The sequence below is a fragment of the Lepidothrix coronata genome, unplaced genomic scaffold (genome assembly GCF_001604755.1).
Source record: "Lepidothrix coronata isolate B3197 unplaced genomic scaffold, Lepidothrix_coronata-1.0 Scaffold41, whole genome shotgun sequence".
Taxonomy (NCBI): domain Eukaryota; kingdom Metazoa; phylum Chordata; class Aves; order Passeriformes; family Pipridae; genus Lepidothrix; species Lepidothrix coronata.
The window spans coordinates 5,784,223-5,806,492 of record NW_016690221.1 but is presented as its reverse complement, the minus strand read 5'-3'; the positions used below and the strand labels follow the sequence as shown (position 1 = coordinate 5,806,492).

At 42.4% G+C, this 22,270-nt stretch overlaps 1 protein-coding gene across 6 annotated transcripts in view; it reads left to right on the top strand.

The window, feature by feature from the left end:
• Positions 1-19,850, top strand: part of LOC108496578 (multidrug resistance-associated protein 1) — a 50,314-nt gene extending 30,464 nt beyond the window's left edge. For 3 of the 6 annotated variants that reach the window (XM_017813411.1, XM_017813407.1, XM_017813412.1), the window contains 18 exons: positions 424-493; positions 1,367-1,493; positions 2,652-2,828; positions 3,884-4,051; positions 4,401-4,578; positions 6,845-6,889; positions 8,711-8,795; positions 9,615-9,753; positions 10,684-10,891; positions 11,211-11,521; positions 11,915-12,114; positions 12,630-12,756; positions 13,105-13,206; positions 14,237-14,383; positions 15,343-15,501; positions 16,751-16,917; positions 17,498-17,692; positions 18,337-19,850. In XM_017813411.1, the coding sequence (XP_017668900.1) occupies positions 424-493; positions 1,367-1,493; positions 2,652-2,828; positions 3,884-4,051; positions 4,401-4,578; positions 6,845-6,889; positions 8,711-8,795; positions 9,615-9,753; positions 10,684-10,891; positions 11,211-11,521; positions 11,915-12,114; positions 12,630-12,756; positions 13,105-13,206; positions 14,237-14,383; positions 15,343-15,501; positions 16,751-16,917; positions 17,498-17,692; positions 18,337-18,445 (2,714 nt within the window). In that variant the 3' untranslated portion in view covers positions 18,446-19,850. The remainder of the gene's footprint in view (positions 1-423; positions 494-1,366; positions 1,494-2,651; positions 2,829-3,883; positions 4,052-4,400; positions 4,579-6,844; positions 6,890-8,710; positions 8,796-9,614; positions 9,754-10,683; positions 10,892-11,210; positions 11,522-11,914; positions 12,115-12,629; positions 12,757-13,104; positions 13,207-14,236; positions 14,384-15,342; positions 15,502-16,750; positions 16,918-17,497; positions 17,693-18,336) is intronic. The other 3 variants (XM_017813408.1, XM_017813410.1, XM_017813409.1) reach the window with 3 other exon arrangements.
• The last annotated feature ends 2,420 nt before the right edge of the window (positions 19,851-22,270 follow it).

The following is a 22,270-nucleotide window of genomic DNA, read 5'->3' as shown; positions in this document are numbered from 1 at the left end:
GGTATTTTATGTGGTAGTTTGATTTATTTGGCCTGTCATTCTTGTAGTAACTTGACATGGTAAATGGGCAGTTTAGCTGATGCTTCTGTTAAAACACAAGTCAGATGGAGGCTGCTGGTTTCTTGAACTGACTTAACAGTGCTGGATAAAGGAGGATGCAGCTGAATTAGTTGCTACTCTGTGTGATTGACATTCACGTACCTCCTGGTTGCTGAATAAGTGTAACCTTGGAACCTCTGCTGTCTTACTAGATCCAGTAAAAGCAGAAGACAAATTTTGTGGTAAGCAGTGAGTTGTTGTTCTTCTGCAAAAGCAGCTTTATACCTCTGCCTATGCATGTTTAGGTTGACTTGTGTGGCATGATCCAGAGCATGTATGCACCTTTCATTGATACTTTTATAAATATGAGTTTTCTGTTTGCAGCTGAAGGATGCATTGTTGTAAAGAATGCAACGTTTAGCTGGTCCAAAACTGATCCTCCTTTGCTGAACAGGTAAGAATTGGTACCCTTCATTCCACCCCATAAATTGCTGCATCATAAATGATCTGTATTTGAATTATAAAATACGTATGGAGAAGAGTTTGTTGCGTTAAAGAAATAAAACAAATGACATATCTTCTATATAAATTGGGCCTTCATAAACTGGAGAGGTTTACAGTGTATTGCATGCATGGAATATATAAAGGGGAGTAGCAAGAGGTGTAATGGGAGAGGAGAAAACTGCAAGGAATTTCAAGGTCTTGCTATGTGCTGCAGATGGGGTGAGCTCCATCTAGAGGAGGCAGCCAGGTCAGCCCCTTGGAATCATCCCTTGTCCCTCATGTTTGCCTGATTCCTCAGTCTCCCTTTCACAATCTGATTCTCGCTGAACTGTAGCCATTCTTGATTCCCGTGCTGCAGAAAACCAGTGGTGAACCTTGCACATGGTATGACTAACAAAGTAACTGGGCTGATGCAGCTACAAGCCCTGTGTTCCATGTGCCCTGTTCCCTTCCTTAACTTTGGCTGCTCTTTCTTGGGACTTAAATAGCATATTCCTTGGGAACTATCCATTTGTATTTACATTTGTGTTCACGGAGCATTTGAGAGAAATATTGGCAAGGTCAGCTCTCAGTGCTTTTTTTCTTACTTTTTTCCCCCCCTTTTTAATAATTACATATTTTAATACTATGTTCTAAGTATAAGAAGAGGTGGGTGCTTTCTGAATAAGAGGTTTGCATTTTCAAACAGTTACAGTTTGGTTCTGTGTCAGTATTTGCAGTGAGTGTTCACATTGCATCTGGTTTTATATGGGCAATTCAATTGACTGTTTAACTACTGGGATGTGCCAGCAAGCGAGGCTGAATTATGTGCACTTTATTTCAGCATTAATTTCACTGTTCCTGAAGGCTCCTTGGTGGCTGTTGTTGGTCAGGTTGGCTGTGGAAAGTCTTCACTGCTGTCAGCGTTACTGGGGGAGATGGACAAGAAGGAAGGCTACGTGGTTGTCAAGGTGGGATATGTCTGAAGAATCGTTCAGCTATTTGTGGGTGTTGCCAGAGGGATTCTATCTAAATTTCTGAGAGGTGTGAAGAGGCAAAGAGACAGCCTTTCAAATGAATGCACTTTTTAGCCTGATTTCCTGGCAAGCCATGTATGTGCCTTAGCCTGCACTTTGTATAATTGCCTGTTAAGCCTGGACCCAACAACATCCAAATCTGTTGGTTTCAGATTTAGACAAATAGAACGATGAAGGTTTCTAAGATAAGTATTCTGGTGAGTCTTGTTGCCAGCTGGGTATGAGTTGAGGAAACCCAGCCTGAGGAACAGCAGCATTGGGTCATACCTTCTTAGACATCAGAGAATTACAAGGAGAGAGGATGCACCCAGATACCCAAACATGGGAAAAGCTGCTGTTGCAGTTTGCACTTTCCTAGACGTCAGAGTTGCACAGAGCTCACAGAGGAAAAATGACCTGGAAGTAGATAAATAAATAAGTGAAAAGTCCTTGGTTTGTACTTTGCTGCTGCTGTAATGTTTTGCTCTTAAAATAATTTCCTTTCCATACAAATATATGGCAAACTGTAGGTTTGGTAACTTCCAAAATTGCTGGGGAAAAACAAGGTAGGTGAGATTTGAATCACTAACTATAGTGGAGAAAAAGAAGGCAGAAATGATCCTCAAAGCAAAATACTTTGCATTATCTCAGTCTCTTTCTTTGAAGTGACTTTTATATGAAAACAACTTCCTGTGCTTTCTGCAGAAATCTCTTGGCAGGGTGCATTTGTTAAACACTTGCATTCCAGATTAGATTGTTTTATGAAGAATGTAATTTATAACTATATGAAAGAACTAATGACTTTTGACATTCAGTAATTTGTACAAACATTCTCTAAACAAATGTTTCCTCCAGGTTTATGTTAATCCTATTTTGTTTGAAGTCCTTTATTTTCTACCAATGCACTTTGTTACTTTCACTTACAGAGAGGATTATAAAACTAACATTTTGGAGGAGGTGAGCCCAAGAACTACTTTGTACAGTTTTGAAATGACCGTAGGCAATTTGTGAGGTGATTAGCACTGCCTGCCTCACAAAGCCCTGCTGTGCTTTGACTCTGTGTGCAGACTCTTAGTCTAAAGTACTAAATAAGGAACTTTATTTTTCTTGCAGGGCTCTGTAGCCTATGTTCCTCAGCAAGCCTGGGTCCAAAATGCAACTCTGGAAGATAACATTATCTTTGGAAGGGAGATGAATGAGAGCCGGTACAAGCGTGTGATTGAGGTCTGTGCTCTGCTGCCTGATATAGAGATTCTTCCTTCAGGAGACAAAACAGAAATAGGAGAAAAGGTATTTGAATACCCACCCTACCATAACAGTGCTACTGCTTGTAGTTAAGGCTGTGGGACTTTCATTCTGCTTTATCTCTAAGTCGTATTGAATTTAAAACATTCAGAGTAGAAATCCTCTGGAATAAGAGGCAGATTGGTACAGTGTATTTCCTCATCTTTAAGCCTCAAATGGGAGGAAACCAGTCCTCAATTACAAATGCAAAAGCATCTTGCAATGACAGTTTTTAGTCGTCTCTAAGTTGCCATGGTCGTAGAGCAGAAAAATGTATGAAAACAGCAGGAGAAGAATCTTCTGAACACTTCAGCTTCCTTAAGAACAAGCAATCATTCCCTCCAACACCAACCCCTCCCAAAAAATCCAAAACACAAACCACAAAAACAACCACCACCCCAAAACTGGCCCTTGGTTGCAAAAGTATGTGTGGTGTGGGATTTGGAAAGTTGTAGTGCTGTGCTATGGAAGCAGGACAGGGTGTCCCCTTCCCGTGAACATGACAGAGCATGTGTATATGGCTGCTGGACATTCTGCTCAGCTGGGGCTCTCCTGAAGACTGGGATATGTACTTTGCCTGCTGACTAGTTAGAGGTGGATATAGCTCTCAGCTATACAAATAACTGACAGCCCCAGATTCACCAAAGGGGGCAGCTTTATCTTCCTTATTGGTCAGCAGGCCGGCCAGGTTGCAGAGTGTGGACAGAGTTTGTTCATTAAATCATAGGCAGCACTGCAGAAATACAGCTGAGAAGAAAGGTAGCTCCTCAATGTACAAAGATAGGTAGGTTGGTCAGGGTTAATTGCTTTACAAGACTAGCAACACCTTTTTGGCTAACCCTTCCCTGACAGTGACAACATAATATATGTGCTTCCTTCCAGGAGGATTTTGACTGATTGCTTATGCCGTTGTGGTAGGGAAATTATTTGTGGAGATCTGTTTCATACAATGCTGAAATTCTGATTTGAATAAACCACCTATGACTTGTGTCTTTCATAAGCTGTAGCAAGACACCTCTTTTCAGCTCTAAATAAAGGATCCTATTTTCTTGTTTCCCCAGGGTGTGAATTTGTCTGGAGGACAGAAACAGCGAGTCAGTCTTGCTCGGGCAGTTTACTGTAATGCAGATGTCTATTTACTTGATGATCCTTTATCAGCTGTTGATGCTCATGTTGGGAAACATATTTTTGAAAAAGTTATTGGACCGAAAGGAATCCTGAAAAATAAAGTATGTCATAATGAATACTAGTCTCTAGAGAATGCTTCTTCTTTTTCTTGGCTGAGTTTGTTAAGTTGCATATTCAGGCTTTTGTTTTTAACATCTGAAAAATGAAAGGATGCTTCTATGATTTTTAGAGAACTTCTATAAAACACTGAGATTTTTATAATGAAAGGTGCTCTGGTTTCTGTAATTCAAAATTATTCAATGGAATAATTTTTTCTTAAAAATGCCACATGCCTATCCCTTGTTATTACTGTATTTATAAACGTAATTCAAGCAGTAAGAGCAGTAGTTCAACCATGGTATTTACTAATTTGAGATGTTTGAAAATCTTTTTTTTAATTTTACTATTTAGACTCGGCTTTTGGTAACCCATGCAATCAACTATCTGCCTCAAATGGATACAATTCTGGTAATGACTGATGGAGAAATCTCTGAGATGGGCTCCTACCAGGAGCTGCTGGAGCAAGATGGGGCTTTTGCTGAGTTTCTTCGTACATATGCTAATGCTGAACAAAGCATGGAGAACAGTGGTAAGCTCATCTTGGGATAAGTTGATATCTGTCATGTTAGAGGAAAAACAGTAGTAGTGGAAGGGAAGTTAAATTACCTTGTGATTACCTATAGGTAGAGGTGCTTATGTCTTTAAGGGCATTCAAGGTTGTGAGATTAAACACGCATTCTTTCTTAAAATTTAGCAAAATGTGTAACAGATCTGTAATAAAATCCCTCTTAGTGAAAAAAAACAGATGTTTGTGAGACTGCATAAAGGCCAGCTGGGGTTTATACACCCTTCCTGTCTCCGTTAGGATGTGTCTTCTTTATGCACGTTATTCCTTTGGGGACAGGGAGGAGGAAGCAGCAGCTCAGTTTTCTAGCTGATGTCCTTGACTCCTGCTTCTGCTTCACAAAACAGCTGCACTGATAGAGGAATATACTTCAGATTTTTTTTTTTTTTAATCTGCAGACAATTACAGTATTGGATTTTAATAAGGGAACTCAGGCTCTTGCCTCCAGCCTGTTTTCTTCAGTGGCTCGCCTATGGTGATTTCCTGATGCTCCTCCATATGCTCATGCTGAGAAGTCTGAGGGGTGTGTGCACTGTGCTGGCTGGGGTTAAGTTGTTGACATTGCTTGAGGCCTGTTTGGTAGCAAATGTCTGCAGCCTAGTGCTGAAGAGCAGGCTCTCCAGAGTAAGGAAGGGACTGAGCCTACTTTTTGCTTCATCTTCCATTTGAAAAACCATTAATTCCCTCCCATTCCCCAGAGGGAACACACAGGCAGTTTATGGTGTATTCCTCATGTGCCTGTCACAGACAAAACTGAAATGCTGCATTTTGCTGCACTGATGCAGCTGTAAAGTGTTAAAGATGTGTTGAATGGCTGCCTTTGGCAGCTCATCTCAGAGTTCCTTTTGGGGAGGCTGTGATGGTCTGTCTTGTCCTCTGCTATCCAGGCTGGCACCAGACTGCCCTTGGAGGCTGTGAATGGGCAGGGTTTGTTTCCTGAACGTGCAAGGTGGCATCTTCTTCTGACTCCCTGTCGTGGGGAGTTGGATTTGGGGATGGTCTGTCATCTTGAGTCTCAAGCTCAGCGTGCCCTGCTGTGGGATGGCATTCCTCTTGGAAGGGTCTCTTGGTAGTGTCAGTTGTCACTCTGCAGACTGGGATGCTGGTTTGGGTGGACGTTGTTCACAGCAAGTACTGAGCAGGTGGGGTCTCCCACTGTGAAAACCACTGTGGGAAGAGACTCTGTGGAAGCATAATCAGGTTAACTTGTGTGTATTTTCTGTAGGTGCTTCTATAGCTACTTTGGGGACAGTCAGACTTGTGGCTTCTTTGGTGTGTGCAATTTTCAGAGACAAATTAGCTCTCTGCACTTCCCTAGGCAGTTAACAAGTTGACTTATACAAAGATTTGCCTCATTTAATAGCCTTGTTCTCCTAGTCTTTGTCTCCTCCCTTTCCCAAGTGTGGAAAATAGATTTTGAAGTCCTTTACACTAAACTAAGTTATTTTATTTTTCCATTTAAATACTGAATGTTCTTTTGGAGAATGAGCCAGTGCTTTATCTTTTGCCATGCTTCTCTGCAGTTGTCTCATAAAGGACACTTCTAACTTCATTATGACTCTGGTGATCTGAGAGGATTTTGCTGTATCACAGGCTTGGCCTATTTGCAGCAAGGTTGTTTATCAGTTTTGGTAGAGTGATCTTCTGCCAATGGTAAAAAGTGAAAAATAGAAGCATTATTTGTCTGATTCACGAGGATAATACTAATATTTATCAAATATGTAAAAGGTCACTATTATTCAGAATCACAGGATCTTGGAGTCAGTCTGAGATAGCTGGAGGGTATTTGCACACCCACTTTAAAAGGGAGGCTCCCTTGTGCCTGAAGCTATCTGTTGGCAGCCTGAAAACCCTGGATTGGGGCTTTCTGGCTGGAATATGTCTGTTCCTGCCGGGGTGGGAGAGCCTCTCCTTCTACCCAGTCTCTGAGGTTTGGCTGTGATTCTGCTCTCCGTTGCCTCCCAGCCTTTCTCTCCCGTTGGGATTCCTGAGGGTTACCTCTTTCTGTGTGCTGTACTGCTGCCTTTCCCATCCTCAGCTTCATGGGGTTTCTTTTGTGTGTGGGAAAACTATGCACGAGGCTTGGGATTAAAAATAGGTCCATTTCAGCAAATTTGATTCTGCCCTGGGCATTTATGGTTTTGTGGTTTAGGTTATTCTTGAATGCATTGTTGTAAAGATTGAAAATGGTTGAGTGTGTTCTGGAGAAGTTAATTATGTGTGCTTTTAGAGTCAGATCCTTCATTAGAAGGAACGATGGAACCTCTGGAAACAGGTAACTGCTCTTTTGCCATGTGGCTTTATATCAGTGCTTACGCTGGAGTAATACAAGTAGCTGCAGTTTATTTACAAGAGATTGAGTCATTATTAGAAGAATTTTATCTGCACAATAGAAGTTATATGCATGGTATGCATGGTTTGTGTGAGCTACAGCAGTTGGTGTGGCAGCTTGTGGGTAACTCAAGCAGCAGTTCTTTATCTCAAACGCTTCCATGAGGAAGCTTTAAATAAACTTTAAGAGTACACCCTGGACCCGGGAGTGTAGTGAGTGTACTCGGGGAGGCATCATTCAGGACTGAGTCCCGAGGGTCCCTTTTGTTCTCATATGTGTATTCAGTACTTCACAGCTGTTCCCTTATATAATTTCTGGACACATTTTTCAACAGAGCCCTCATTAGTGGGCTTATACCCCAAGTGCATATGCCAGATTTACTATGGCAGTCTTGAGCGTTTTTTGTCCTCAAGAGCTAAATGCAGTATAGGCAAGAAATCTTTGTAGCCTACAACATAAAATCAAATGTAAGAGCTGTTAGGGGAGGGAGGTTTATTTGTGGTTTTGTTTTCTTCATGTGGGTTTGGAATTTCAGTGATGTTCTAAAGCAATATGATGCTGGAATGCTTGCTGGTTTTCATATGGGAACTTTTCAAAACAAATGCTGTCAAGTGCTTAAAATAACCAGTCCCATCTTGGTTTGCTCATATAAGAAAAAACTAAATAATTGAACTTTTCACTTTTTCACACTTTCTGCTGTTTTTATGCTTAAGATCATGCTGAACAATTTAGCTTTGGGTTTTTAGGGTAATGAACAAATGTTCAGTTTGCAGACAGGAGGGAACAGCTCTATGTTCAAGCAGTCCACACGTAACATTTTATGGATATATTTTGCTTCACTGTAAGACCATGAAAATTTCAGACTCTAGATCTCCAAAATTCTTCCTAAATATCTTTTGAATAGATGCAGATGGGTGTCTTTGTTCGCATAAACAATTTAAAATGCAAAATTCTGTGTTACAAATTCCAAATTAACTTTCATACATGAAAATAAAGTTCTGTTTGCTTGACAGGTAATTTTTTAGGAGTCAGTTGTTTGGTTTTTATAAGGAAAATTATGACATAACCTGAACTGAGAAGTTTTACTTGTGGCACTGTATAACACTGATTTAAATGGCTCAAAAAGGTTAATCTTTCAAGCTGACAGGTTTTCTGAAGTATTTTTGGCAATTGTTTTGTGTGTGCTGCATCTTGGTACAAGGGGGATGTTGTGGGATAACAATTCATGGAAAGATCTCTTGCTTAAATTAATCTGATTCCTATAGTTGCCTAAAACACCAGACTTTTGCACATTTCTTCCTGCTTAACTTTGCACATGCCTACTGTTCTTACAGCTTTGCTCCATCATTTACTAGAATGTCTTCTCATTGCAGTATAAATTGAAAATAATTTATAATTAACTGTGTAAAAGATGTGCTTTGTAAAGGAGTGGCTGGAGTGTTGGGTTTTTTTCCATAGAGTGAGTCACATGTGACTTGGTATTGCATGCTTTAACATAAAGTATGTCCTCATAATTATATTACATTATTATTACTGACCTACATTTAGTAGAAAAAAAAAATGTTCCCTGTCTTGGCAATGAATCCTGTTGGGGGTAGAACTAAACTTATTCATTCACCTGGTCAATTTTCTGCTAGTATCTGTAAATACCTGTGTTCCCTGCTTTGTTTGCACATCAGGACTGCATCAGTCATTTGGGCTGGAAATGGAACCCCTGTGTCTCTTTGCTGTACCATTTTCATGTTTACTTTTTCATCCCCTCAGATACAAATAGTCCATCTACAAAAGAAGGAAAACCTGTAGAAAACGGAGTCCTTGTGAATGAAGCCCCTGGAAAGTTAATGCATAGGTGTGTATTCTCCTTTTTATTTTTCTTTTTCCCTTCTCCCCCTTTTTTTCAATCCTGTTACTCAGATGTGGATAAAGAGTAATTTATTTTTATGGTATTTGTTAGAGGAAAATATATCATGCTGGATCCAGCAGCCTGAGAAAGAAACTTGTGTTGCAAAATACACCGTGGGTTTGGCTTGCATAAAAGGGAGAGTATTTTATTGGCTAGTCCAGCTTTGTACATGTTCCCAAAGCTTCTGCATTTGACTGCTGTCAGATGGGATGAAGTGCTAAGTGGACCTTTAGTCTGACCTAATACAGCTGCTGCTATGCTTGCAATTCCTCTGATTATACCTTTCCAAAATCATGTCATAGGCTTTGCCTTATTCTTACGGTGCTCTGGAGACAGTGTATTTCTGGAAGTTAATGAGTGCCTGGGAGTAAAATTGCCAGTTTTGATGTGAGTGGGGGAACATTTTATTGCACTCCAGCAGCTGCAATGTATATGATGACAGGGTTTGTAAAGGCTGGTGGTGTTGGTCACAAAGCATTTTTCTTTCTGGAGTTTGATTGTGCAACCAACACTTCTTTATCTGGCTCGTAGCGTTACTTGTGTCTGAACACGGGGCACTTGGGGACTGAATGCCATCAGGGAGGGTTAGGAGAGTGCACTTTGAGGGGAGGAGGGAAGTACTCATGGCCCCATGATGGCTGGTGAGGAGATCTCCATGGGAATGTAAACCACTGACTTGGAGCTGTGGACTGTCAAAGCCTATTTATGAAGTAAACACCTGTCCTATGTCAAGCTAAAACTGAAAAATAAAATGTCTGCTAACAGGCAACTCAGTAACTCTTCAACATACAGCAGAGACACTGGGAAGTCCCAGCAGCAGAGCAGCACAGCAGAGCTGCAGAAGCCACTTGCTGAAAAGAATTCCTGGAAACTGACGGAGGCCGACACAGCGAAGACCGGGAGGGTAAGGTCTCCAGTCCCCACTTCCTGGGCCCTCTTTCAGTTTTGGAAAAATCCCTTTTAGAAGAAAATAACTTCTGAAGGCCACGTAACTGGCGTGAGAAAGGGCTGAGGGAATTCTTGAACTTGCTGCTTGTTGTGTAATACTTCATGGAAGTGTTGCTGTGCCCTCTGCTCCCAAACCTGAGCCCCGTGCTTGCCTGCAGAAAGAATGTCGACACCGAACCTTTTGTGTAAGATGATGGGCCTGACCACATCAAAGTTTAAAAGAAGAAACGAAAACCTTGCAGCTGTTTCTTGGAGAGAGGTTGTGACAAATTAGGTGACCTAATGAAATCTGCCCTTCAGTATAGGGAGCTGGAATCGACTCAGATGAATTTAAGCCAAGTTTCCACTGTAGACACAAGTATCTAATCCCAGGATACCCAGGGCTTTTTAAGAAACCTGAGACTAGGCTTCCTGGGAAAATGGCAGTTACCCCTCCTAGCAGTGTTGCTGGAGTGCAAGCTGGTATTGCTTGTTGTTGGTTAAACATAGATCATAGGATACAAGCCATGTGGAGCAAGGGTTGGTTTAAAGGCTTTATAATCTTGTGGTACAGAGAGCCAAAAACTGGAACTCCTCAGTAAAGTTTTTGGCTGTGCTACTGATGGTCTGTGTTACTTCAGGCAGCTCTCTCCCTACTCCTCCCTTCCCTTGGATGACAACGAAAGATGATGTGTGCCTGCCCTGAGGGGATGTTGGATTTGGCGTGTCTCCATCGAGTGCCTTGCAGCATGTGTTCCCAAGCAGTGGCTCTCCAGAGTGCAGCTCTGTGTTTTCATGGCCTGATGCAGGGATACTGACTTTAAATAGGCATTAGAGAAGGGGAAGTTACTGCGTTTGAAACTTAATCTGCAAAATGAGTATTTCTTTTTTTCCCTTCTGTCTTCAGGTAAAGGCATCGGTGTACTGGGACTACATGAAAGCAATTGGACTCTTTATGTCTTTCTTGAGCATTTTCCTCTTCCTGTGTAATCATATAGCCTCCTTGGCTTCCAACTACTGGCTAAGTTTATGGACAGATGATCCTGTTATCAATGGGACACAGCAGTACACAGATGTCAGACTGGGAGTATATGGAGCACTGGGAATTTCTCAAGGTTTGTTTGGTCTTACCTACTTTAACATTTGCTGATTCAGAGCAAAGCGTTCAAATATGACACAAATTTTATTAATGGAGAAGCAACTTCTTCTAGGACAGGAATGTGATGTTTTCACTGATTTTTTTTTTTATTTTATTTTTATTTTTTATTTTTTATTTTTAAACTACTTGACATATGTGCTAGGTCTTCCTGTAGTGAACCCTAGTTCCCTGGCTGATTAGTTGTACTAGAGACATGCTAATGGTAAATGATGACAAAATTAGGAAATGTTTTGTGTGAGAGGTGGCAGCAGTTAAAAGTAAGTCTTCTTTTCTAGGTATTGCTGTGTTTGGCTACTCAATGGTCGTGTCAATAGGGGGAATATTTGCATCACGACACCTACACCATAACCTGCTGCACAATGTCCTCAGGTCTCCAATGAGTTTCTTTGAACGTACACCAAGTGGAAATCTAGTGAACCGTTTTTCTAAGGAGATAGATACCATTGACTCCACCATTCCACCAATCATCAAAATGTTCATGGGCTCAATGTTTAATGTGATTGGGGCTTGTATCATCATTCTGCTGGCCACACCTATAGCTGCTGTCATTATTCCACCTCTGGGACTTGCCTACTTGTTTGTGCAGGTAAGGAGTGTTACTTGGGGGAACTAAGACCAGCAGTCACTCATCTTGTTATTTAAGAGAGTTCTTACTCTGCTCTAGGAAGGATTGTAATATGCTGGGTTTGAGTCACTGTGGTGATGTGTGTGTTTTATACTGTTGAACTAAACTTGCTGAGAAGAGAAAGAGCAGAAAATGGCTACTGCATGAGGTGGTTTGACTGGTGGTTGTTTAAAGACAGCACTGTGTATGTAATGATGTTTTTAGGCCTAAAAGTGTTAGAGAAGGTGTGTATTTCCACATGTAAGTTGAATCTCTGTTAGTAACAGCCCAGATGGCAGGGAACTGTCTTACAATTCCCCTTGTCTTTTCAGACGCAGTCTGATGTAACCATAATTCTCATACTCTGAATTGCAGAGATTTTATGTGGCCACGTCTCGGCAGCTCAAACGCCTGGAGTCTGTCAGTCGTTCTCCCGTGTATTCTCACTTCAATGAGACCCTGCTGGGAGTCAGTGTCATTCGAGCCTTTGAGGAGCAGAAACGTTTCATAAAGCAGAACGACATGAAAGTGGATGAAAATCAGAAAGCTTATTATCCAAGCATTGTTGCAAACAGGTAACAGTGGGGCTGAAATATTGAAGGGCGGTTATCTGGGAAGGACATGGCTTTGCTGGCTGTGCTCCTGAACAATCACAGCTCTTGGCATACTTGTCCAGGGTAGGGAAGCCTGTGGGGGTATATTGGTTTCGCAGGTGTTTTGCTTAAACTTCTGTGATAAAGTGGAGATTACTAATTCTGAATCTCTCTTCTTTCTGAGAGTTTCTGCCTTACTTCTGGCTTATATTCTTTTAAAAGTTTTGATTAATTGATCCCAGTGTTAGTTCAGAAATCAGTTGTGGCTGAGACTGGAATTCATGCACCTGAAAGATTTATTAATTTTGGATGCAGCTAGGTTCAGATGCTGCTGAAGCAGAACCTCAGATATCTGGCAGTTCCTGTGTCACTAGCAGGACACACATGCCATGTTAATGGTCTTCTAAAAAACATGTGTGACAGAACATCGGTTGCACATCCTTAATTTTCTGTGGGTGAACTCCTGGAAAGATGCATTCTGTTTTTCTGCCTGGCAGGTGGCTGGCTGTCCGTCTGGAGTACGTGGGGAACTTTATTGTCCTCTTTGCAGCATTGTTTGCAGTGATTGCACGCAACAAACTCAGCGCGGGACTGGTTGGCCTCTCGGTATCCTACTCACTGCAGGTAGTTTTACGTTTCTTGGAAAAAAAAACCCACCTCTGATTTGTAAGACTGCATCAAAAAGCCAGAACCTTGATATGGCTTTGGATGGAAAATTAATATAAGGAACATAGAAAGAGAATAATAACTACAAATAGTATCTGAGAAGGTGCTGGAAAGTTCCTTCTGTACCTTCCCTGTGTGAGGGGATGCGGCATCTCGACTCTTCTCCTTTCCAGGAGTGATTAACCAAGATCTTGTCTGTGTTTATGATTCCATGATCTTGCAGTGCTTTGGTTGTTCCATGTCTTTTATTTATTGCAGGTAACATATTTAGTGTAAACTGCCTCTAGACTTCTTTCCTTCTTGCAGATTACAGCATATTTGAACTGGCTGGTTCGCATGTCATCTGAGGTGGAAACCAACATTGTTGCTGTTGAAAGAGTCAAAGAATATACTGAAATGGAGAAGGAGGTACAATGAGTTGTCTGCCACACCTGTAGAAGTCAGTGCCCTGTTCTGAGGTCTCACCTGCTGTCTGGCTGAATGGGTTGGAGGTTGGGCCTGTGCTCTGAGCTGAGGGGGGACACAGAGCTCAGTGCTGTCAGTGATGTCCCTTGCTTGGGACAGGCTGGATCTCAGCAGGCAGTTCCTGTGGATGCTTCTGATGTGTATCCACTGATATTTACACAATGCTATTTAGGAAATGTGCTGTTCTGGCCTAGGACTAAGCAGTGGGGCTGAACAAACGTTTTGGTTTCCTAAATCTCTAACTATTATTTTTTTCATTTGTGTTTCTCTTTTTGCTCTCAGTATGGGGAGTAAAGAGGTTTTAATTTTTTTGTTTTGATTCAGATAACAGAACTACTCATTTAATCTGCAGTTGTTCCCTTTACAGAGCAGAGTTCCCTGGGGCTTCTCTTTGCTATGCCTGTCACTTGAACCTGACTTGAGTCACTGTTTTTGCAGCCAAATGTTATGAGGGCCCTTCCTAGAATTTTTTCTTAGGTTCTGGTAGCAGACCAGTGTTTATACATTTAAAAGCCTTTTTATTGGACACTGGCAGTGAATGCATTGGGGTGTGTTCTCTCCTTTCCCACCTGCGTTGGAGGCTGAGGCAGCAGCTGTTTACCAGCTTATTAATCATTTAGTACTTGTGTCTCAGTTAAACTGCTTCTAGCTGCATGTGTGGCTTCCCCAGTGGTTTCCTTGCCATGGTGGGGGTGTACAGGCAGGCTCTCTCAATGCCTGCTGCCTGCATGATTCTGCCATTTGTAGCAGGAAAGTTTATCCAGCAACTGGGACTTTTGCAGTAGCCAAGCCCTTGCCTACACAGACCATTTAATCTGTCTTGAGGCAACTCTTTCCCTGTCTTCTCATTGCCATCACAGTTCCTTTTGCAAATTATGCACTGAGAAGGATTTTTCTTCACTGCATTCTTTGAGTCCTCTCAGCCCATTTGGTTGAAGCAGGAGCTGATCAGGTGTTCCTGTGGTTCTTTCAGGCCGAGTGGAGTATCGAACAAACCGCCCCAGCGAGTACCTGGCCCGAGGAAGGGAAGATTGAGTTTCGAGGTTATGGTTTACGTTACCGCGAAGACTTGGATTTGGTTCTGAAAAACATAAATGTTACCATAAATGGGGGTGAAAAGGTAATGACTGAGTGTTACAGCTTATAAATCTGCATGCATGAGCCAAAGAAAGGGCTAAACCAATTCTGTAATGTGTCTGGGGTCCTTAAGAACTAGAAAAGCTGCTGTAGAATCAGCCTTGGTGTAACTTCAGCTGTCATGGGCTCTCAGCCTTTGCAAGGTGTGTCCTGTATCATGGATAAAGATACACTTATGTGGAGATGCCAAGTATCATTTGACCTGGTTTCACTGGGAGGTGAGGTTTATGCTGTGATCTCTGTGTTTCTCCTACTGGTTCCTCACTTGTGTGCTCACAAATTTCCCACCCCAGTCCCGTGTGGATTCCTGTGTGATGTTGCACAGCAGCAGAAAAGGTAGCTGCAAGACAGATCTACTATCTAGCTTCCTTATTTGTGACCGCCAGCTAGGCATTTGTTTTCTTCTCAGTGCACACTTTCTACCTAGAAATATGGGCAGAATAGTACCTCAAGAGTAGTTAGAATGGGCAGATGGTGAGAGGTGTATCAGCCAACCAAAGTAGCAATCTTTCATATTTTTAAAAAAGGAAAGAATTGATCAAGACTTCATTCTAGCCGGGAAGAAAAACATACAGTGTGAAACTGAGTGCTTTTGGTATGATTTTGCTATAAATTCCAACAAGATAAATGTCAAGCCCGCAGTTATAACTATGAAGCATGAACCAAACGAAGGATTATGGAAACCTTGACTTGCTTTACAATTCTAGAAAAACTCAACTTCTGTGATTGGATTGCAAACCTTGAGACATCTTTTTGTTGTTGTTTTTTTCACATCCAGTGATTTTTCTTCCCCTTTGATCATTCTCTGGTATGCTGTTTTGGTGTGTGGATAGCCCAGCAAATATGACAACCTTCTGCAAATGGGTCAGTTTTGGGTAGAAAGGCTTGGAAAGGCTGTAACACTTTCCCAGAATAAGTTGTTCCTGTATTTCTTCCCAACAGATTGGAATAGTTGGAAGAACAGGAGCTGGAAAATCCTCACTCACTTTAGGTTTGTTTCGGATTAATGAAGCAGCTGAAGGAGAAATTATTATTGATGGAATTAATATTGCAAAGATAGGGCTCCATGACCTGCGGTTCAAGATCACCATCATCCCTCAGGTAGGTGCAAAATCCTGCCACTACCAGAACTCCCTGTGTGACAGGGCTGTTTGTGATGTACTGGGGAGAAAACAGTTATTCCTCCTCTGATCTCTGCTATGAAATGGAGTCCTTTCAGCTTGCTCTTGACTTGAAACTAAGCTTTTTTCCTAGACTGGTTTCAGTGTGCCTGTGCTGGGTAACAAGTAGGAACTTGGTTGTGGCTGATCTCTGGTGTGGAAGCAAAACCTTGGGCTTTGGACTCAGGGGCTTTGTCAGCACCCCACACAGATCACTGAAATGACAGCTCAGCGTGAGTGGGGAGGATGGTCCCAGCTGAACAGCTGACCAGGGTCCCTCAGGGAAATGGGACCAGTGTGTGGTGTGCAGTACCCACAGACACCTGCACATAACCATCCCAGTCTAGCCCAGCAACTGTGGGTTTGACAGTCCAAAACATTTGGAAATATGGCTTTATATACTGTACTTAGTCTCAAGTCTTTTTGTTCTTACTGTGTAGCCATTATTGCCTGTCTGATTCAAAGACTACATAATGTGATAAGTTACCATTGCAGCATGCTGGCAAAAACAAGAGAGCTCACTGTAAAAGGTTTTCTGCACCACTTCTTTTGGAAATCTGGGGGGGACTTTGCTTTCTCCTTTTGATCACTCTGCATCAGTCTGACACTACTGGGTCAAAAGTATTTAAGTATTTCCAAAGTAGTATTTCTTCCTATCCAAGAAAACAACCCCTCATTCATTTCATTGATACTGCAGCTCAGGAATTTTGAAATATTTCCAGATGGTGTAATTCCCTAAGAAGTGGAAAGCTGACCTAGTAGTCCCTGCTGACAGAAGGTTGAGCGGGAATGGCCTCTTCTTTAACTTAGTAGTCCAGTAAAAAGAAAGTTGGCTGGGGTTTGTTTGGTGTTTGGTTGGGTTTTTTGGTTTTGTTTTGCGGGGGGGGGGTTTGGTTGGTTGTTTGTGTTTTTTTCTGAATTCATGAGTTACTGACTAATGGAAAAGTCTAGACTGCCAGAATCTGTCTGCAGAGGGCAGAGGTCAGGCCCCAAAGAGGTATAAGGAATAAGAGTGAGGGAGAATAACTTGTTCTTATTGGGAAAGAATGAGGCCCCACTCCTAAATGCAGTATATTAGCTTACTTGCAGCTGCATCTGTACATGTTGTTTTCCTTTCATTATCTAAGAAATATTTTTGGAGCACTTGCCATGTTCTGTGTACACTGTCAATTGCCTCTGTCTGTGACCAGGATCCAGTATTGTTCTCTGGCTCTCTGCGTATGAATCTTGATCCTTTTGACCAACACTCTGATGAAGACATTTGGAGATCTTTGGAATTGGCTCACCTGAAAAATTTTGTGTCATCCCTTCCTGATAAACTGAATCATGAGTGTGCTGAGGGTGGTGAGAACCTCAGGTATGTCAAAGAACCATGACTGTGAAAATTGCTGGAAGACCCAATGAGAACTGAGAGGGGGGTGTGTGTGCCCTCCCATCTGCAACTAGACTTCCCATTTCCAGAAACCTTTCAGCTCACCTGGGACAGGATATAGTCAGACCCAGCAAGAGCTGTGCAGTGTGGGGCTCCCCCCAGCCCTGCAGGAGAATTTGGGGAGGGAGTTGGAGAATTCTTAGTGCATGACCAGGCATTTTAGTAGCAGCAGTTTTTCTAAGAAAGTTGTTTGCTTGCTCTTTGCACCATAAGAGGGATATATGTGTTCAGTCTGTAGAAACCATTTAAAGTCCAGTCCTCAACAGTGCATTGATTTGCTGAATCAGCATGGTGCAGTTACGGTGAAACCATTTGTAATGCATTCTCTTACTGCATTGCCAGGACTTGATTTGAGGTGTGTTGCAGTTTCAGATGCTGTTAGATATTCTGCAGGGAAGTAGTAAGACTGACCTTATCTTTAGAACAAGAAATTGCTGGGTTTCAAAACGAACACTGCAAACTTGTTCTGACTTTTTTTCCCCACCCTCCCATCCCATCTGCGTAGTGTGGGACAGCGCCAGCTGGTGTGCCTGGCACGAGCTCTGCTCAGGAAGTCCAAAATCCTGGTTCTGGATGAAGCCACAGCTGCTGTTGATCTTGAAACAGATAAGCTTATACAGTCAACGATAAAGTCTCAATTTGAAGAATGTACTGTATTAACTATAGCACATCGTCTGAACACGATCATGGACTACACGAGGTAAAGTTATACCGGTTTTATCTTGACAAAGGTGTGACCTGCATTGTGCTCTGTTTAAATGGGAATCACTGTGTTCATTTTTAGCCACCTCTCCACAAGGATGCTGCAATCCCTGTTTTGATGGGTGGGGTGTGTGTGTTTTGGCTCACGGTGCCTATGCTTGGCCTGTGGAGCTCTTCTCATCCCTCTGTGGCACTGCTGTTGTGCTGTTCCTGCCTAGAAAACCTGTAAAGGGGAGGGAGGCAAGGGCAGGAGTCTGTTCCTGGGTCTTGCCCTAATTTAGGCAAAGACAGCATAAGGAGTCAAAGGGGCAGATCTTGCACTCTGAAGTTTATTTGACATTTCACTATCCATCACTTTTGGTTATAGTTCAAACAGCCTCCCTCATGGTCAGCTGCCTTGCTAAGGTGTGGTTGAAGGCTGAGCAGACAGACCATCTGCAGTGAGGTCAGGAAGGACAGTGAGAACCTCAGTCTGTTTATACAGTCAGGACTGTCTTCCCTTGCATATAATGGATACCAACAGTCAGTTTCTGTCTGTCTGTAGGATACCCTGCACAGTTTCTGTGTCTGTGTTCACTGGCTTTGTGGATCTTCCTCTGACCATTTTTTCTTCTTTCCCCCCCGCCCTTGCTTGTTTTACAGAGTTTTAGTCCTGGAGAGAGGAGAAGTGGTGGAGTGTGGAAGCCCAGAGCAGCTCCTTCGGAAAAGAGGCATTTTCTACAGCATGGCCAAAGATTCAGGCTTGGTGTAGCACTTGAACTTGTTTAGTTCCTGTGGGGAAGAGGGAGGTGATACATTTGGCGAACTGTAACTTCCCCTGAGCTGGAGTGAACCATACAACTCAGCTTGAGACATAGTGAAGTTGGCCAGAGCATGGCAATGGAAGTAACATAAAAATGCAATTTTTTTCTTTTTTTATTTCTTCTTAGTATTGATTTTAGCCAACTTTAGGAGAAGCACATCCACTGTGCAAAACACTGCAGAGACTTCTAATTTTTGCCTGAAACCTGTCATTATATGCTAAAATATAAGGTGGAGTGATTCATCAGAGAAGTTCAGAAAACCTTTTACTTCTCATCTGCTCTTATGTTCTGAAGTTCCCTCCCTCTTTTTTTTTTTTGTTTAAAACATTTTTGCAAATGCTAATTATTTGCTTGTTTGCGGATTCCTCATTTGATGAGCCATCTATTGTGGGATGCACCTGGAACATTTTGTGGCATATAGTACTATAGTCCAAAGATTTTTTTTTTTCTTGTGAAATAACGTGTGCCAGACGTTCTCATTATGGCATTTACTGTACATGGTTAATGCTTTATGCATTGTCCTAAAGGTTTCATGTGTTTACAGCATATAGCAGCAAGTTCTCTATAATGTCAGTAGTGCTGAAGTCAAAAAGCACAGTCAACTTCATAGCAGTATTTAAGCATGTCTGGAATGACAATCACTCCAAAACCAAATTGGTGCAGCAGCTGGTGCGTTGCAGTGTGCAGTATCTTACACCCAGTTCACTCAGGAATTCTGACTTGGGTGCCCAATCCTGGTGACACCTGTGGGGACGAGGCTGAGAAGTGAGGATTTGTCTGGGCAGGGGTTGCAGGCTCGGTGTGACGTTGATTGTAAAACCCTTGGCTTTGGCAGTTCTGTGCTTTAATTCTGCCACATCAAGGACCATTAGCCTTATATCAAAGAAACATGCCCTTCATGCTGCTGCTGTTGACTCTTAAATTTTGTGGGAAAATGTTCTGTTACAGTTGTTTAAAAAAAATTACTGTTTTTAAAGTTGTGTGTCAGAGGGGTCTAACAATTCAATTAGCAATGGAGTCTGGTTTTCAAGATCCACGTTGTATTTTCATTTTTCTGTGGTAAGAGAAAAGTTACTTTTCTAATGTTCTGATTAGTCTTATTTTAAAGGAAAATGCTGGAAGAAGGCAAACTAAGTCAGATGGACACAAATACTCAGCACTGAGAATGTGGACTTCTGTGATTGATATTGCTGACCTTAATACTAGACAATTGTTGTCCTTAGAGTAAAGCTATTTATTTTTTTGTAAATTATGACTCTCTGAAATTGAATAGACTGAAATTTTCTTTGGTATTTTTTTGTAATGACTATACAAATATTTGCAAAGAACTTGCAGTAAAAACATTGTTTGAAAGAAAACATGATTTGTCATTTCTTGGTTTGTATTTGACAAAGGGTTAGCTTTGTCAGTTCAGGTTTTTGCCTTGAAAATAGAAATTATTGACCCTGCTTAGACTAATCAGACTGCTTGGCCTGATGTCTGGGTGTTGTTAGGATGGTGGGTAGGAAGCCATGAGTGCAGATACCTGTGTGCTGTGGCAGACTGGATCATTTTATGGTTTGGTGAGCAGAGCAGGTAATAGTGATGGATCAGCAGAGCAGGAGTCAGTGGTGCTTTGGACCTTTGTCACACCCTTGGTGTTCATGGCCTGTGAATGCCACGTGTCCTGGGCAGCTTGGTGTTAATTTGCTGTGTGGAAATGGAATAAGCAGGGGTTGATTTGGGAGTTTGGGGAGGAGCAGTGGGTTTTAGTTTTCAAGTCACTAATCTCTTCTGCAGGGCTGTGATGGACAGAAGGGTGGAATGATTGGAGCAAGTGTCTTGTAAGGAACAGAGTTCAGAGAGATGGGTCTGTTGGGTGAGGTGTGTAGTTGGTGGTGTTGTACTCTCCTCGCAGAGGAGACCCAGAGGAGGAACCATGAATGCCACTGAGACACCTTTCCTGCTTGGGGACAGTCATCCAGGAACACTTTGTGATCCTCCCCTTCCACCCCATCCTAGGAGAGCCCTGTGAAGGAAATGGTAGAGGGCCACTGGCATTGGATGACCAGACAGCAGAGCTCCCTGTGCTCTCTCCTTGCCTGTGCAAACCAGTTATCACCAACTCCTTCCTCATGGCAGAGCTGCAGACAATGTCCAGTGAAGAAATTCAGACAGGATTTCAAATGCCTTTGAACAGCCATGTGGGATTAGTGTACCTTGTTCCTGAGAGGAGGAATCTACAAGAGCTCTGCTGGTTTGGGATGGAGTTCAAAAGAAGTTGTGTTGCTAGAGTTTACTTTGGTGGAAACTGATTTCAGATTGGAGGAAATAATGCTTTTTTTTGCACACCTATTAGAAGCCTTAACATATTCATGTGACTCCTTGAAAAACCATGGAACTGCACTGAGGGTCATGGTTGTTTGAAATACAGAGCTTGCAGAATTATGTAACGTTTGCAGTGGAGTTGTCTGTGTAGAAATGACTTTAACTGCATTTGTGATCTTAAACTGGGTACTCTGAGAAGTGTCACTGAATGTTCTCTGTCCTATTCGTGGGTTGTTTGTGATCATTTGGGGAACTGTATGTCTAAAGTACTGTATTTTGCAGTATAACCTTCTAAACAGTGCAGCAAGGGGTCAGCAGACTGCTACTCATGTGTGCTTCAGTCTTGTTCTTTTTCAGTGCTATGGTGGTTAATACACATCACTGTTCTCCCAGTTTTATATATTTATACACTTGCTGGCACAAACTGTTCTGCCCTAGCTCTCAAGTAGAGACTCTTTTCTACATGCCCTAAATACCTGTCAGTGCTTTGTGCTGTTGCTGCATTGATTCATGATCCTGATTCCAAATGTCTGTTCTCACAAAATGATGAGTATCTTATCTGGATGTAACTTGAACAAAAGTGTAATATGTATGATGAGGATCAGTCTGAACTAACCTTCACTGCACACAGGCAGCTGAACAAATGCAGCTTCTTCCCACAGAACCTGTGTAAGAGCAGCATCATAAACATACTTGGGGTACCCTGAGGTAGGAGCAGTGTAACTGTGAGATCCTATTGCAGCTGGGACAGCACTCAGTGCTACTGGGGTCAACTGCAGAAAATGGTACAACTCCCTGCAAGGTAAGGTGTCAGAATCTGGCATTAAAACTGCTAGATTTTCCTCATTTAATCTGTTTCCATTTTGGTACGAGTTGTGTGAACCAAATGCTCGTTTAGTCCTTGGGACACTTGCACCACAGTGTAGCCTGATGGCTGGTGACCTCCAGTGCAAGGAGTCTGGTGCCATCCAGCCTGGAATAGTGATAGTGCAGCCCAGGGTGCTGAGTGTCCCTCCAGCTGCTGGAATAAATTCAGGGATGTGGCACGGAATTTTAGCATCTGAGCTCAGAGTCACGTAGCAGACACTTATGTTCCTTAAATGCCTTGATGTCACATATTTTCCTTCATGCAGCAAAGCTAATGCCAGCTCTGAAAGATCTGGGACACAGGGAGTGGGCATTGCAGTGGGAGCATGTACTGCAGTGAGCAGCTTAGTCCTTGGGCAGGATGTGAGCTGGGCACCTCATCCAGCTCCTGCACAGCAGTGTTTCCCTGAAATGGATTGTTGTGACATGGCCTGAGTTCATCCTGTTCCTGTCCTCCAGTTGCCCTCCTGGTGAAGAGAGAATTATCTGCCCACCAGGAGGACCTTCACTGCTGGTAGTAGTGCTTCTGTAGGTGGGTAGGTTCTTACCTCCTACAGAGAATGTGCAAGCCTAACTCCATGGTTTTCTTCTTTGTTTTG